This window comes from Rhinolophus sinicus, linkage group LG06 (assembly GCF_036562045.2).
Source record: "Rhinolophus sinicus isolate RSC01 linkage group LG06, ASM3656204v1, whole genome shotgun sequence".
NCBI classification, from domain to species: domain Eukaryota; kingdom Metazoa; phylum Chordata; class Mammalia; order Chiroptera; family Rhinolophidae; genus Rhinolophus; species Rhinolophus sinicus.
Genome location: NC_133756.1, coordinates 15608195 through 15625745, shown reverse-complemented (window position 1 = coordinate 15625745; position 17551 = coordinate 15608195). Strand labels below are relative to the sequence as shown.

The window sequence follows — 17551 nt, the reverse complement described above, 5'->3', positions numbered from 1 at the left end:
ATCGTTCCTGCCCTTACAAAGCCCACAACGTAGTTGTCCAAACTTAGGGTCAAAGTGACAGTGTGAATTTGGAAAAAACAGAAAACTATGTTGAATTGTGGGATGAGTAGAAAGTTTGGAGGCAGGCAGAGAAGATTCAGATGCTGGCTTGACCACATGTAGTTCTGTGAACACAGGCAAATTGCTTCCATGGTTACTTTCTCATTTGTTAAAATGCATTTAAATACATCTACTTCATAATGCACCTACTTTATGAAGTTTTCCATCAACTCATTCATTCATTCAACAAATCTTTATTGGCAATTACTAAGTCCCAGCCACTGTTTTAGATGCTAGGAAACAGTAGTGAATAAAACAGCCAACCCTCCTTGCTCTCCCTCTAGTGGGAGGAGACAATCAACAAGTAAGTAAAACATGGGTATCAGTGATAAACACCCTGGAGAAAAACAACACGAGTAGTAAGGAGAATAAGGAATGCCAGTGAGGGATGAGGTTATCATTTTAAATGGGATGGGAAGGGAAGACTTCACTAAGAAAGTGACATTTGAGCTATGATCTCAAAAGGTGAGATAGTGACACAAGCTCTGCAGGTATTTGGGGAAGAGCGTCCCAAACAAAGGAATGAGCAAACACCAAGAGTCTGAAGCAGGAACAGGCCTGGGGGATTTGAGGCACACAAGGAGCCCAGTATGGAATAAACAAGGAGAGTAGTAAGAAAACGGGTCTAGACCCTGTAGGGCCTTGGTTGGACATGGCAAAAAACCTGGCTCTTATGGATCACGTCAGCTTCAGTGTGGAAGGAGACCGCAGGGAAGCCTGCCGTGATGGCAGGGCAAGCGGCTAGGAGGGCAGTAATGAGGTCGGAGATGATGGTCGTCCGGACAGAGTGACAGTGGTGGAGGCAGTGAGAAGTGGCTGGACCTGGAGATATTTAGCGTAAAGTCAGTATGGTTTGCTGAGGATTAGTTTGGAGTCAAAGACATGATACTAAGTTTTTGTTGTTGTTTGTTTGTTTGTTTTTTGATACTAAGATTTTTGACTCAAGCAATTGGAAGGATGAAGTTGCCATTTACTGAGATAAGGAAGATTCTGGGAGGCAGGGGATATGAATCAGGAGTTTGGTTCTAGAGAGGTTAAGTCTGAGATAGCTAATACACATCCAACGAAAGGAGGCAACTGGATAAATGAGTCTAAAATGTGGGGAAAGAGGGCTGGGCTTAAATTTGGGTGTTATCAGCATATAGATGGTATTTAAAGCCATGAGACTGGATGAGGTAATTTAAGTAGTTGTTGTGTGGAATAGGTAGCATAGACAGTACCTAGTATGGCATTAGGCATACAGTAGGTGCTCAATAAACATTTTACCCTTGTAGCCATAGGGAACTTCTCAGGCAGTTCTAGAAACGGTAAACTATGCCTTAGGGTATATTTTAGACTGCCCCATTATACAGGCCTTTCACAACTGGCTTGCTTTTCATAAACCTTTTGGGGTTAAAAGTTGTTGGTTTGGCTTTCATATCTTAGTATCTTCACATGGAATTCCTTATGAAATTAGAGCATGAAAGTCCCCAGGCTCTTGCCCACATGGCGACTATAAAACACCACATTGTGGCAGCAGACAGGAGCTTACCTGGAACACAGAGCCCCCAGCTGAAACAGATGAAACCACCATGGAGTTAAATCAGCTGCCAAAAGACTGACACTCAGGAAATACACCCCTGGACATCAGGGTCTGGCTCCTTCAAGGTTCCAGATGGCTCTTCTCTCCACTCCTGGCTCACGGCATCATATTCCTCCTCATAACTAAGACTGAGATTTCCTCAGGGTTCTGTCCAGAATGCTCTGCCTCCAGATAATGGCAGGGCTAACCCCTTCTCTTTGAGCCTTTGCTCAAATGTCACTTTCTCAAAGAGGCCTATCCTGACAATCCCATTTCAACTTGCAATCCCTTCTTCGGCATTTACTTCCTTCCATAGCATTTATCACCTTCCCTTCCAAGATACTAAAAATAGTAGGTTGGTGCAAAAGTAATTGCATTTTTTGCAATTATTTTTAACCTTTTAAACTGCAATTACTTTTGTACCAACCTCGTATTTCTTATTGACTACACTTTTTTGTTTATTGACCGTTTTGTTCACTGGCATATCCCAGAGCATGGAATACTGCCTCACACATAGTAGTTGCTCAAGAAATTTGTTGAATAAACAAGGAAGTGCTTATCTTAATGTTGGGGCAGCAGCCTGTAGCCCTGAGCCTTTCCCCAGGTCCTCAACTTTGAACAGCAGACTCCTTTCGGAGAACCCAGAGCCTCCCCAGGAACCAGACTGAACCTTCTGGAAGTATCATTCAATCAGGCTGGAGCTGAGTGCACTGAGCAGCCTGAGTGCCCATCCCCAGGGGGAACACAGGATTAATTCTTAAGCAACCTGTGGCCAGCAAGACCCAACTCACCAGCCTACATCCTGGTTATTCTCGCTGCTTAGAGAATAACCTGGTTAGTCCACTCCTTCAGTTATATCCTTGCCAGTTTCCTCATCCTCAAATCACTGCTCTCTGCTTCGTCTTGGCCCAGTCTCCCACTGCTTTCCCCCTGCATCATACTCTAACCGTCCACTGGGTTCTGGGAAGCCTTGTTCCTTTACATCCTGAGCTTCTTCAGTGAATGCTCCTTCTACCTTCTGCTTTCACAGAAACCTGGGTCTCGCTGAAAACACCATTTCCTCTACAGCCCTATATCACGGCGGCTGCTCCGTCTTCTATATCCCATGCATCTGCGGAGCCCTCATATCCTCTTTGTACTCCATTTACGCTTCCCAGCCACCAGTATATCACACTGATTTAAAAACAAACAAACAAAAAACCTGTCCGTTGCTCATGCTATCCAGAAATACTACCTCCTATGCTCCTGTGCTCCTCGCATTTACTCCCTCCCCGTTCACTAAGACTGTAGCTCACAAGACAGCCTTTCCAATGAAGTTTAGAGGGCTGTTCATACGGCTTAGAATTTTTGCAGTTTTATCCCAATTACAAAGTACACAGTTGGTACTCAAGAAATATTTACTAATGAGGGAAGAAATGAAATCTGGGGCACGGAACAAGGGGCAAGCTGAGATTCAAGTCTCATTTTGGGGCTATATCCTTCCTAGTTTACCAGACTCTGATAAGGGGATGGGACAGGTTGAATCTCATCCTTGGGTGATAACTATCATTCCCACTATATAGTGGGAAACTGAGTCTTAGCAGTTAAATAACTCACTCAAGGTTATAGATAGTAAGATGTGGAACCAGGCTTTAAAAATTCATATCTGACTCCACAACCCATGTTTTTAACCGGCAAAAACCACTGCCCCCCTGAACAACAGCTTGCAGTCAAAAGGCAAGGTTTTGTACAGCTCACTGCAGATAAGTAGTCTGAATAATTTCTATAATGCCGACAAGTTATTTTGTCATGTGTATATAAGCAGCAGGGAATTCAAAGGAAACAAAACTATTTATGCCACAAAGACATAATACAGGGAAGACAAAAAATTCAAAACAACTATTTCCAGATTTTTGGAGTATCACTGGAATATAATAGAGACATTTTAAGAGTTTTTCCATATAATAGGATCTCAAGAATAGAAAACACCTGAGGTGGAGAAACAATTCTTATGCAGCTATATCTGCGTTGCAGTCTCAGTTAAGGGTCAGCCAACTATGATTTGGGACCAAATCCAACTCTGTTTTTTTTCATATGGCCCTTGAGTTAAAAATACCTTTTACGTTTTTAATGGTTGGGAAAAAATCAGAAGAGTACTATTTCATGACATATAAAAATTATATGAAATTAAAATTTCAGTGTCCATAAATAAAGTTTTATTGGAATACAGCCATACTCATTTGTCTGTATGCTGTCTATGGCTGCTGTCATGTTATAGCAGCAGAGTTGAATAGTTGCGATTTAGACAATAAGGCCCCTCCAAAACATAAAATATTGACTATCTGGCTCTTTACAGAAAAAGTTGGCCAGCCCATGTTATGGATAATTTCTTCTGACTTATTTTTCAGTTCACTAACTCTGTCTTCAGTTGTACCTAATCTGCTTCTAAATTCTTCTATTGGTTTTTAAATTTTAGTCATTGCATTTTTTTAATTCTAAAAGTTGTTTTTCAAATCTAATATTTTACCTTTTATAGTTCCCTATTCCATATATTAGCTTAATCTTCTGTTTTATTTCCTTAACTATAGTGTGTATGATTGCTTTATAAACTGTGTCTGGTAATTCTGATTTCAGAAGTCTTTGTAAGTCCTGCTCTGTTGTCTGTTTTCTTTCATAGTTCTCACTAATGGAGCCTTGTTGCCTTAGTTTTTTGTTTGTTTACTGTGTGCTGCTCATTTCCTTGAAAACTTATTTGTGAGGAATTCATATGTCTTTCTCCAGAAAGGGTTTGCATTTGCTTCTGCTAGGAGCTTGGAGGCACTGCCAGTCTGGAATAACTTAAACTGAGTTCGTGGATCACCTGAGTGATGAGAACTCTGGCTGTGAATAGCAAGTGTTTCTGTTTTATTAACTTATCACCTGGATGCACTCAGAGCTCTGGCAACCTTTCCTGCAGTCCTGGTTTGGGTGTGCAGGTTTAGTTCTAGTTTATCCTTATGTTGAGTCCTTTGGGGTTCCAGTCTAATGTGGAAAGGATCAAAGCCGGAAATGTAAAAGAGAGGTTAACAGACCTGGAGGCTAGCATGAGAAGGTCTAACATTTCATCAGAGTTTCAGAAGAGAAGTAGAGAGAGAGTGGAGCAGAGGCAATATTTAAAGAGCTAATGGTTGAAAAATTTCCAGAACATATGAATTCTTATATCTAAGAAGCTAAATGAATCCAATCAAAATAAAAAATTCTTACATTTGTATACTTATTCATATTTTATAGACCCTTTATTCTTCATAAAACTTAAAAAGTTGATATTATCTACATTTTTCATAAGGGAACTCTTGAATTCAGAGACCTAAAATGCATTATTTAAGGTCCTGTAGTTTGAAGCAGCAGGGGCAGAATTCAAATCCAGTTCTTCGGATCCAAGTTCAAGTCCTTTATACATATAGAACAGAAAACAACGCAGCAGAGAAAGACTTTGTAAGGGGAGATCTAAACATTACCAAGGAATTACCCCAAAAAACAGAATCTTTCACTTGGAAACGTCTCCCTGAAAGCATGTAAAAACCTCTCCCACATATCTGTGCTTTCTTCTGAAGACAGCATTGGATTGGAAAAACCTCTGCAGTAAGCAGCAGGAAAGTTCTATCTTGTACTTTAAATTGTGAATCAAATCAAATGAGGCCAAGCCAGATTTCTGGGCTAAAGACCAGGTTGACTCAGATGGTTCGTGGAACCAGCCTGGCACCCAAGAGAAAGCTACACAGCAGCCTACTGTGTGCCACCCAACTGTCAGGACAGCAAGGCAGGAGTGTCCTCCTAATTCTCCTTACACTCTTGAAGACAGTTTAAATACTGTAGTTAACATGTCCTATAGAACATGTCTTTTGTTCATCAAAGTGATTCAACTTGGTAATTACTATATGTCCCATTCTGGTGGCATTTCACTTGCTCTTAGCTTATACTTTTTTTTTTTTTTTTGACCAGAGCACTAAATTAAGAATTTTCTAAAAGTGAACCCTGTGGCTTTCTCGCATAAACAATCTCCATTCTCCAAACATTAACATGTAGCTGACATCTCTCTACTAGCTTCGTATGAAAAGCAGACCATTTTCCCCTCATGGCTACTTCCATGATGTATACAAGCTGGGAGAATTACAACTCCTGAACTCACAATATGAGACACCAGAGCCAAGAAGCCAGATGCCAGGAAAAGGAGTTAGATGCCAGAAAATTCAGTGGGAAAGCCAAGGAGCAGCCCTGGTTTAATGTCTTATATGTAGGTACAGCCATCACCATCAGAAGCAGCTGTGGTCAAGACCTCATGCAAGAGAGGATAAAAGGAGACACAATTCTGATTTTTTATGTCTGTCTGGTACAAGACAGAGGAGATAGATATACAAAGATGACTAACAACAGAAAGAAGCCACAGGCAGTTTTGCAGCCATTTATTGCACATCAACCATGTGAGAGGCCTGTGTGGGGCATAAACGCACAGAGTGGATAGAGGCTGATCTCAAGGCATCCTGGTCTAGTCATCTACCTACCATCCAACCATCCTTGTAGCCATGTGCTCAGTGTTTACTGAGCACCAAACAAACATATGCCAGAACTGTCTAGGTGCTAAGGAGACCAAGAAGGTGAGAACAGGGATGGATTCTGGAAGAATTAGATACCATTTACTTGAAAGCCATTATGAATTAGTCATTTCAATTAAATCCTTACAATGACACTGTGAGGCAGATATACTGTTATCCTCATCTTATTGAAGAAACTGAGATTCAGAGTCATTAAGTAGCATGCCCCAAATCACAAGGAGAGTAAATGGCAATTTGGGATTTGAACCAAGTTTTGCCTGGCTCTGAGCCTATGCTCTTAAATAAATAATTATTACACAGTTAATTACAGTATAATGAGATAACTGGTGACAGAGGTAGAAAATTCAGAGGAAGCGATAATTAACTTTGTGTAGGAAAGAGGTAGTCTTTGAGTTTTCCTAGTGGACAAGCAAGGAAAAGAAATTTAAGGCACAGGTAACAAACATATGCAAAGGTAGAGGGAAACGGTGGGTTTACCTGTAAAAGGACAGGAGAAAGAGGCCTGATTGCGGAAGGCTTTGCATGCCAGGCTGCAGAGCACTTTTGAGAGGCTATCACCTCCTGTGGCAACTCAACCATCCTCCACTCTGGAGCAGAAGCCTTTCCAGGGGCCTCCCTGTTCCTCACACTCCTTGCAGTGGTTCCTTCTGTAATAACCTGCCCATGCCAGCTAGCCAAATCTAACATTATGTACGTACCCGCAATCCCACCCTCTCCAGGCACCTGCAGAAGGTAACCTACTCTAGGATTCTGCTGACAGACTGAGGACAGAGGCCCCTGGGAAACCCACCGCCAACAACCACAGGGGTGATGAGAGCTGACCCTTTGAAGCTGGAGCCCAGATGTCATAGACACCCGCTACCATAGAACCAAGGCACTGTCTCATTCTACTCACAGTTTAGAGTCCAGCTTCAGGAGGAATCCTAACCGATCATACTCTGAAAAAGAAAAGAAAAGCAGAAAATGTCACTGAAGGCCAGCCACTGCTGACACTAGCAGATTGTATTCCCCAGACCTAGACCACGGGGGTACACAGCTGCTTCAAATAACAGACCCAAACACATAAGCCACCACCTAAGTCATCGAACTCTTGCTGAACACCTGTTTTGTGAAAGACCAGGTTCAAGCCAGGTACTTCCCACGCTGTCTAGGCCAAGCAGTCCTATGCTGGTTTGTAATTGCCTTCCTCTTTAAATGTGGTGCTTGAAACTGAAATTTAGTAAGCCACAAAACTGGCCCCGTGGAGAAGTAAGACGGTCAGAAGAAATCTCTGCTTCCTCTAAGCTTGAAGCACAATTTTTGCTCAGTCAGCCACGTTAACTATGGGGTAAAGATGTGGCAGCCAACGGGTCCTCTGATCCACGGCAATGACCCTTTTCATGACAATCACAAAGAACAGATAGATCTAATTACATAAGGAATAAGAAATTTAAAATAGAATCTAAAAATAAATTGATAAGATGTTTGCAACAAATGATAAATTGTAGTACTGTATTTAACACGTTGCGTACGGCGGGGTTTAAATCCCTCCTGAAGATTCTCGTGATCCGTATGCAACGTGTTAAGTTCTTTATATCTTGCCTCATTCTAAAATGAAGTTGAAGCAGTTTTTAAAAATTGTATGAAGTACAAGATTTTAAAAAGAAAAAATCTGGGGGCCAAAGGGGAAATAAGCATAGGAAAAATAAAATAAAATGTGGTCAGGATAAAAATACCCAGAGTGGATATCCTCAAGACCTCTGTGTTTGCTGGGGAATTACAGATCTCCCCCCAAGATTTCTCACAGTTAAAACTAAGTGCAAAGCACTGATATAAATGGTTGACAGTGTCCATAAAATAAACTAGGAGAGTCACAGCTATTCCTGATACTAAGACTTGAGGGACATTTCCTCTGTGACCCCAAAAATATTTGTAAAAAGAAATGATAGGAAGTGTCATAGGATTGCTTCTTATAGTGGTGTTCAATGATTGCACAGAGTGTGTGTGTCTGTAGAATGGTTTCAGTAAAATAAGGTGGTCTGTGAATGCAGTCCTCAGTTGGCCTGGCTTAATCTGAGGGTAAACAGAATACTAAGACCAAACAATTGGATGGAAAAGGCCAGGCAGCAGGGCTTTCGAGGAACTCAGTCTTCAGTAAGCAACGAATGGCCAAGAGAGGGAATTACACAGGCTGACAAGTACCTCACAGGAGTCATTCTGCAGGGCCAATTAAGGCGAGATTTGTGTGCTTTCATAAACCACTGAGCTGCGGTGAGACAATAATTCCTCTTCTTAAAACGGATGATACCAACTAGGACACATAACTCAACAGAAGGCTCGCTTCCCAAGAGAACACGCTTGGGCAAGTGAAAGCCTTTCCTCAAAATAATTCTGGTTTGGCTCTAACTCAGCTACATGGATGACAATTTGCTGAATATCAGGAACTTACAAAAACCAGTAAGAAAAACAAAAAATAAACTAAATTTCAATGTAAAAAATAAACTAAAAACGAAAATTATAAAAAGTTAGTTTCCAAGTTTCATAGTCTTTCAACAATCCTATTTATGGGTCCCTGAAAAAAGAAAATCCCATTAACTTGCTAAACACCTGTTGCTTTGTCCCCCAGGTGAGCATAACCTTGGGGCAACGATCCTGCTATTTATTGTTCCTCTGACCTGAGTAACGACCCCCTTGGATGTGGATGATCCCCACTTGGGCTGATGGCTTCCAGAGGCCAGAGAATGTTTATTCCCTGCTGTAGACTCAAACGTCAGGGGCAGAGCAAGAACATAACCCAAATGAGGGAAGTGGGAGAATAGGATACCTCTCACAGCAGCTCACACCACTTACTTTAGTGGTATTAAAACCAAATTCTGTTGAAATGTCTTTTTTTTTTAACCACATATTTTCTGTATAGGAACCATAATTATATCTGTGGTTTATTGTCCAATGGCATCTTAAGTTTTGTTTTACACACACACACACACACACAGACACACGCACACAGAGCATATGAAACATGTGAGAACACTGCATTTCTAAAATTATGTCCTTTCCTTGCCTCTCTTGGACTATCTGTTGTTTTCTCTCTTTGGTTAAGAGACGTGAAGACCAGAAATACGTCACTTTATTCTTTAAGGTAACTGTGTGGCTCAGTGATAATAAATGGCAGCAGACACTGGCTTTAGATCACAGAACCAGGAAGGAATGGAGTCCATCTGGAGACTGCATGCCCTGTCAAAGTGGGCAGCCTCCACCAGCTCCAGCACTCTGCCAGGCTGTGATGTGGGTCCAGCATCACCACATCTTCCGATGTTTTCAAAGCCAAGAATCTGGATCTTTTAAGGTAAAATTTCTCAATTTGTAAATATTGGCAATAGATGCAAGAAAAATTTAAAGCTCATGAGGCTCAAACAAAACGTGTCCATGGGCAGGTTTCAGCCATTTGTAAACTCTGCCCTAGGCTGGCAGCTCATCAGGGCTCGAAGCATTTCTCTTTTGTGCCTGCACACAGATGTTGAGTAAATGTTTGTTGACTGCTATTGTCAGGATTATCTGGTCACAAGGTTCATAAAACCAAATTAAATTAGCCTAACTGGATGCTAAAAGGAAAGTTCCAGCCAAGCCTCTAGCATGATAAATTTCAGGGACTAAAGTGAGGTGCAAATTTTCAAACACTTGTTACATAATTCCAAGGCCCTCCCTACATCAAATATAAAAGTAACTGGTTGTGAGAGGTTAAGAGAGAGAGAATTTGAAGAATTTCTTTGGAGACAGCAGTGCTATGAACTCCATCTCCCTTAAGGGGCAGAGTGGGTGGTACATACTTGTCTCTCACCCAAGCCTGGTGAGAGAAGCTTAACACCTGACCATTAAGGAATAGGGACACAATGGACTGCCAGGTGCCTGACTTTTACCTGACAAGTGTAAAGGACACAGAAGGGCTGGCTGCGAAGGAGTGAGTGTACTGCAACTGGCCTGCACTCCCAGAATTTTTGCAGAAAGGATGCATGAATGAGAGTGTGGGGTTGTTTTAGGTCTTTTGCAATAAAGACATGCCCAGCGGGTTGACAGGACTTCAGCAGATAACAGCAGGGGCAGACTTTGGGAGTCCTACGGGCTGCAGAAGGAGTGAGTGACAAGGTTTTGGCGAGTGCATTACCCACACCAGGGGAACTGCAAGGAGAGGTCCCCTGTTGGCGGGGATCTCCAAAGTGCCTAAGTGAGCACCCCACAAGAGTGCCAGTGGAGAGTACCAACACTATCTTGTCTTTTTTGCTCACATTCTCTCTCTCCCTTCCCCACCAATTCCAGGGAGGTCAGAAACAGCAAGCAGCAAGTAGGGGAGGAGAGGAAGGAGAGAGACAAGCAGGGCGCATCCCCTTCTGTGGGTCAGGCATCTGCTGGTACTAAGCCCTGATGCGGGAAATCACTGCAGCTTTGAATGAACTGAAAGCTATGACTAGTACATAAGGCTGGACACTACATTTCGAATTGGTGACTCAATGTGGCCACAGGGTTTTTATAACCTCAGCGGTATTAAAATTTTTCTAGACTTCCCACACTGAAAACATTCTAAGGGGACAGAGGGAGACAAAATGAAGGTGTCTGTCCTTATCTCCCAATGTTTCCTGCATGTTCAATCCACTGGTTGCACTAACTTAGGCAAATAGGACAATTTAATGGTTCACATAACCACAGTGTGAGAAAGGCCAGGGTGCAAAGGGCTTCAGGGATGACGGAAAGTGACTGGAAGGCCATCAGGTCTCCTTCCATTAGCTTTACTCACCCCTGCCTAGATTTCTTCCTAAGTGAGGAAACAGTTACCAGCCACTTTCAGGCCCACGTCTTTTGCTGTGCCCCTGGAATGGGAATGAGACTGATCTCTCTGCCCCTAATGGCGCAACTCCTGGGGAAAGGCTAGGAGTGGCCTAGCTTGCACCAACTGCTTACACCTGTCCATCACAGTGATCAAGGAGACTGGGGTTGTAAAAAGTTATGATTCCCATGTGACACACCTGGTTAGGAGCAGCATTTACCAGAAGGAATGTGCAGTCCTGAACAAATAAAGGCCTCTCAGGAACAAGAGGAAGTCTCTGGAAAACTCAAAGCTAGCTAAATCTCCCAGGTCTGATAGGGATAACCACTGTTAAATTGGGCCATGGACTTTTTTTTCTCTCGTCCTTATTCCACTATGGGTTTTTTCTGCCCTGACCCATGTCCTTTTTAAATCTTTCTCTTAGTGCCTTCTGGACTCTATTTTAACCAGCTGGCTTACCTCCCAGCAGACCTGGAGCCTGGCTCTGCCCTGCAAGACCTCCCTCTTCCTGCGGCTCGTAAGGGGAGACCGACTGCTTCTCTCAAATGCCAAGAACCTGTGGGTAGTGAGGAGGGCAGTGCTTATCATATGTTGTGGTATAGTTTTCATCGTTTTTCTTGTGTTTGGGGTTCACTGAGCTTCTTGGATCTGTCGGTTTATAGTTTTAACCAAATTTGAAAAAATTTTGGCCATTATTTCTTCAAAAAATGTTCTGCCCTCCCCTCTTTGTGGGGGGGCTCCTATTATACGTGTATTAGGCTGTCTGAAGTCCCACCGCGTACTGATGCTTTGTTTGTTCCCCCCCCCCAGTAATTTCACTCTGTATTTAATTCTGAGTAGTTTTTAGTGATATACTGTCCAGTTTTTAGTGATATTCTTCTTCTGCAGTGTCTAATTTTCTATTTATTCATTCAGTATATTTTTCATCTCCAGAATTCTTTTTTTTTTTTTTGTCCGACATCTTAGCGAGGCTGCCGTTGCCATCGCTGCTCTTCCAGCTTCGCCATACCGCCCAAGGATGACAAGGAGAAAGATGCTGGAAAGATGGCCGAGAAAGACAAAGACCCAGTGAGCAAATCTGGAGACAAGGCCAAAAAGAAGTGATCCAAAGGCAAAGTTTGGGACAAGCTCAATAACGTAGTCTTGTTTGACAAAGCAACATATGACAAACTCTGTAAGGAAGTTACCAACTATAAGCTTATAACCCCAGCTGTTGTCTCTGAGAGACTGAAGATCATTCTTTGGCCAGGGCAGCCCTTCAGGAGCTCCTGAGAAAAGGACTTATTAAAGTCGTTTCAAAGCACAGAACTCAAGTCATTTACACCAGAAACACCAAGGGTGGGGCTGCCCCAGCTGCTGGTAGAATTCTTTTTTATATCTTACATGTCTTTCCTTAATACGCCCATGCTTTCTACTACCTTCTTCAAGATATAAGTTTTAATGTCTTTGCCTACTAATTCTATCATTTGTGTTATCTTTAGGTCTGTTTCTATTGATTGTTTTTTTCTCCTCATTATGGGTTGTATTTTTATACGTTTCTGAATTGCCCGGTCATTCTTGATTGGAGACCAGCCATGTGAATTTTACTTTCTTGTGTGCAGGATATTTGTGCTTTCCTTAAGTATGAGGTGCAATTAAATTACTTGGAAATAGTCTGATTCTTTCAAGGCTTGCTTTTAAGCTTTGTAAGGTTAGGATTAGAGGCAAAAGTGGACTTCAGGGCTAATTTTGCACTATTACGAATTTTGTCCACTACTAATGCAATACCTTTCTGAGTACACTATGTGATGCCTCATGTATCACGTATGACATTTTCCCACTATACCCAGCCCTGTGTGAGCTGTTGCAGGGACGGTTCTGCTGTTCCTTTCCAGTGGTTCTTTCCCTGGCTTCCAGTCATTTCCTCACAAACATGCACTAAACAGCTGAAGGGTCCACCGGGACCCTCAACAGATCTTTGGAGCTCTCTCTGTGTGCAGCTTTCCCTCTCTGGTACTCTGCCTGTGACTTCTGGCTGCCTTGGTCTCTTCATATTCTCAACTGTTTCCTTTTAGAAAGACTCTTGGATTCTGTCTGTGTTGTCCTTCCATGCGATGTGGTGTGGAAACACTGCCCAGTCCGTTAGTTTAGGGCTAACCTCGTTTGTTTCCCTTCTTTCCGAAATCAGTGTCCTGTACCACCTATTACTCAATGACTGAAAGAATTTTTTTCATATATTTTGTGTTTTTCAGTTGTTTTTCCTTCTTTCTTCACCTTTTTCCTTATCCATGCTAGACATCACCTTGCTCAACTACTTTTAGCCTGCCCAGTGATGTTTCAAATCTCTCATTCCCGCCCAACCCTCTCTCCTGAGCACCAGACTTCTATATCCAGCGGTCTCTTGGACATGTCCATGTCCTACAGACGCCTAAAATTCAGGCTGCCCCACACACAGTTCATTTTTACCACCCTCACACACACAGCACCTGGTTCTCCTCCTGGACTCCCTACCTTATGAATGGTACCACTATTCACCCAGCTGCCAAAGCTTGAAACCTGAGAGAATTCCTTGATTCCTGCTTCTCTCTTATTTTATTTAATTACCATGTCCTTTTATTTTCATCTTCTCAATGGATCTCAAATCCACTTACTGTTCTCCATTTCTACTATCCTTGACTAAGAAGCCAGCTTCCCCCGTCACCTGGACGACTGTAACAGCCTCCCACCACGTCTCCCTGCCTCCTGTCTGTCCGTCTCTAACAGATTCTCCATGATATAACCAGAGCTAGCTTTCCACAGGCTAAAGATGCTTATGCCATAACTCTGCGTAAAGCCTTCTACTGTTTTAGAATGAATCCCCGTCTCTTGGTTTACAAGGTCCTTCATGGCGTGGCCTCCAGCGACCATTCCAAGTCTACTATTTGAGTCCCTGCATTTCTCCTCACCTGCCCCTGCCATGCTCTAGCCAAACTAAACTATTTTCTTTTCCTTCAAAGTATCTTTACTACCTTCATGCCTTTGTACATGCTTTTCCCTTCACTTAAAACATTGTTCCCAACCCCTTTTCACACTGGTTATTTCCTAGACATTGCTCCTAAATGACCCACAGCCACCTCACTCAAACTGAAAATCAGATTTCTTTCACCCTGTCCCCCACCTATTTTTGGTTTTGTTTTGCTTGGTAATAACATTCAGTTCTCCAAGAAAGAAAGTTTTTGGTGTACCATATCTCTCTCATGTCTAAGTACAGATCACCCTCCCTATACCATGGTCACTGCTTTTGCTGGAGTCTTCACTATTGCTCAGATAATGCAACAACCTGCTAACCTGTCTACCTGTCTTCCCAGCCTCCCCTCTGCCACTCCTCTAGGCAGCCTTTATGCCTCACAGCAACCGCCATCTTTAATGCCCTCACTCACCTTGCCAACTTGGAAAACACTTGCTCAGCCTTCAAGATACAGCTGTTACCAAGGCTAAATCTAATAGATATTTCTGTAGTGCCACAAGGACCTTCATGGTTTGGGCTCTGCCTACCCTTCCATCTCTATTTTGCACTATTTCCTCCCCTGTGCTCTCTGCTCGAGTCATTTGGCCTTCTTTCAGTTCCTTGAATAAGCTATGAGCTCTCTCAACAAGGACTTCTTCTTAGAAGCAGGTTGTTTTCTGCCTGAAATGTGTCCTCATCTCTTTAGTTGGTTAATTCTTTCTTATCCTACAGACCCTCGTTTAAACATACTCTTTTAGAAGAGGACTGTGCCCCCTCTTACACGTTCCTTTAACAGCATACTTGTCCTCATAGCCCTTAAATTTCAGTTTGGAATTACACCTTTATCAGGCTATTTGACTACTGTCTCTCCTCCACTGGACTAGAAGTTCTACTAAGGCATCATCACTAACACTGTGCTTGGCGTGTTAAAAGAACGGTGAATGAACACCTTCTCTGACCTAAAGCATGTCTAAGTGTCCGCTTACATGTGCTCATCCCCAAACGTATGGAACTTAATACATTCCTGCCATGAGTTGCTCCTGGGTCTGTAGTGCACAGCTGCTGTTGTTGTCCTCGTCTACAAATAAGCCCCTTGAATTTCTTTCCAGAACTACTCTTCTCTCGTTGCTGGCAAGTGATGAGGCTGTCTATGGGCGATGCCTATCTAAAACGTAGGTTACTTGGCAAAAGCTAGGTTGGTCGGACTCCTTCTCTCTTAAGCTGAGTGACACCAGGGAGAAAAGCAGTATGAGGAAGAGATGGACCATTTGTTGCATTCTAGATTCCTGGCACTGCCCTACATGTCCTTTCTGGGGACCAGCTGTTCGGCTTTTAATTTGATTCTGTGTGTACCCATATCCTTCTGGTAAATTCCATTTTCTTTTGAGTTAGCCAGGGTCAGTTTCTGTGTCTTACAATTAAACAATCCTAACTATACGTATCTGTATCTCTAGCACCTAATACAGGGTCTGCTACAGAGTTGGTGTCCTATAAATGTGCTGAATAGATGGAGTGACCAAATAACCAAGAGAGCCTAACAAGTAGCCCAAGTCCTGGATTCTTTGTTTTCCTCCATCCCTTGCTGCAGGGCAGCAGTGTTAGCGGTGGCAGCGATGGCAGCGGTAGTAGCTGCCTCTCTGAGTCACTGACCACCTCGCACACTAGTGCTTCCCTTGCTCTGGCCATTCATGGCTCCCGGCTTATACAGCTATTACCTCGCAGTCACCTGCCTATGGAGAGCCTGACCTGGCTCCCTCATTTCAGTTTCTGCTTTTTCTCTGGGGTTCCCTTTTGATGACTGCCAATTTGCCAAGGTGATCCCCTCCTGTCATTTATAAAAGCCTAAAATTTAACCTTCTCCCCAAAGACTTCCTGAGGCTCCTGAGTAACCAATGACTGTCCCATCTCCCATTGAGCTAGGGATCTCACCTGAGAAGCTCTCAACTCTCGTAGGTGTGAGCTGTTACTGAATACGCCACATAGTTATAAGCTGGTACTGATGGTCTAATCTGTGCACAGTTCCTCAGAGTCCCCAACTAGCGGGAAAGCTTAAACATAATCTTTAGGGAATGTAAACTAGGATAGAAAGAGATCAGGAAGACATGAGCGTAACACTTGTGAGGGCAGGAGCAGAGCTTCTTACTGTTGGGGTTGGGCAAGGCTGCAGACCCCACCGCATCTCACTGTATACAAATGTGTTCTTGAAGTTGCATGTGAATTCAGCCTATACAATGGAAATGTTATATTGAGTGTACCAACTCTTCGGGGATAATTCACCTCTGGGGAAACTAGTGGTCAATCCTGGTTCTCCCTGGCAGTCCACTGATGCCAAGTCTATTATAGGAAGAGAAAGACTCTGGGATTCCCAAGTCAGCACAATGTACGCTGATATACAGATACAGGTCTCCCAGCACCTGAGGGTACTCTCATCCCAGGCGTCCAAGCAGCAAGCCTGCAGCTGCGCAGTGAAGGAGAGATGTTTAGCCTGGTGGTGTAGGCTTGCTGCCAGGTTGGAAAGCCCAGCATTGCAAAACACCCCTGACTGAGGAGCACATGTGTGTCCTTTGCCTGGCTCCAGGGGGGAAGTGGCATGGGTGATGCAAATCTCTGCTCTTCTGCTTCCGCACCTGCACCAAGTCAGACCTATGAATGCACAGAGTGCTTTGACATATGCCGCAAGTCTTTGAAATTAACCATTATCTCTTCCATTGCCATTTCAAAGGGATAAGTTGGTATTCTAACTCATATAAACTCCTAGAAGGTTCAGAAACTGAACATAAACAAAAGGAGGGTGGGCACTAAAGTGTGTATGTACCTAATAATGAAACTTTTTTCTATATAAGTCAAAATTAACAGAATTACAAGGAAAAATATACAATGGTTTCCTATCATCATAATGAAAACACATACACCACTGAAAAATCAGGCTCACAAAATCAGGGAGAATTGAGAAGATTTGAACAGACCAATTAATAAATGTGAATTGCTATAGAGAGTACCTTACACCCAACAAGCAAAGAAATGCATATTCTTTTCAAGCATGTATAGAACATTTATGAAAACTGACCACCTGAGATGCACAACCCTGATATAAAAATTTCTCAACATTGAAACAAGCTCAATTTTTTATTCAACACGGAATATACTCCATACTACTTTGTATTTCATTTTGCTTATCATAATTCCATAATGTAAAGAAAATTATAAATGTTTTCACGATGCTCTACTTAGATGACCCTAAGTTCCCTCCCACTTCTCTTAGCATGGTGTACAAATGTTATCACTTTCTACCTACACCCTCATGTGTAAACAGCTGGAAGCACCACACTACAGTAAGACCCTACTCTAAGATGAGGGGAGACCTCCCTGAAAGTTCACCAAACCCAATGTCCTACTCTAGGCTCACCGTCAGGACACTGGGCCCCAAAATGGAATTTTAGGGAGTAAAGGTGCACCTCCTGAGCCAAGTGTGCTCCTGGTATTATTGGTTCCCCAGTGAGCCACAGCCACTTCCTTTTTTATTCTAAAGAACCACCACAAATTCCCATCAGCTGTCA

General features: G+C 42.8%; 1 protein-coding gene and 1 pseudogene across 6 annotated transcripts in view; one reads left to right on the top strand and one right to left on the bottom strand.

Annotated features, from left to right (window-relative positions):
- Nucleotides 1-17551, bottom strand: part of ST3GAL3 (ST3 beta-galactoside alpha-2,3-sialyltransferase 3) — a 177897-nt gene that overhangs the window by 85751 nt on the left and 74595 nt on the right. For all 6 annotated transcript variants that reach the window (XM_019751097.2, XM_019751096.2, XM_074334584.1 and 3 more), the window contains one exon: nt 7127-7169. In XM_019751097.2, coding sequence (XP_019606656.1) covers nt 7127-7169 — 43 coding nt within the window. The remainder of the gene's footprint in view (nt 1-7126; nt 7170-17551) is intronic.
- Nucleotides 9440-16491, top strand: LOC109457850 (small ribosomal subunit protein eS25; annotated as a pseudogene).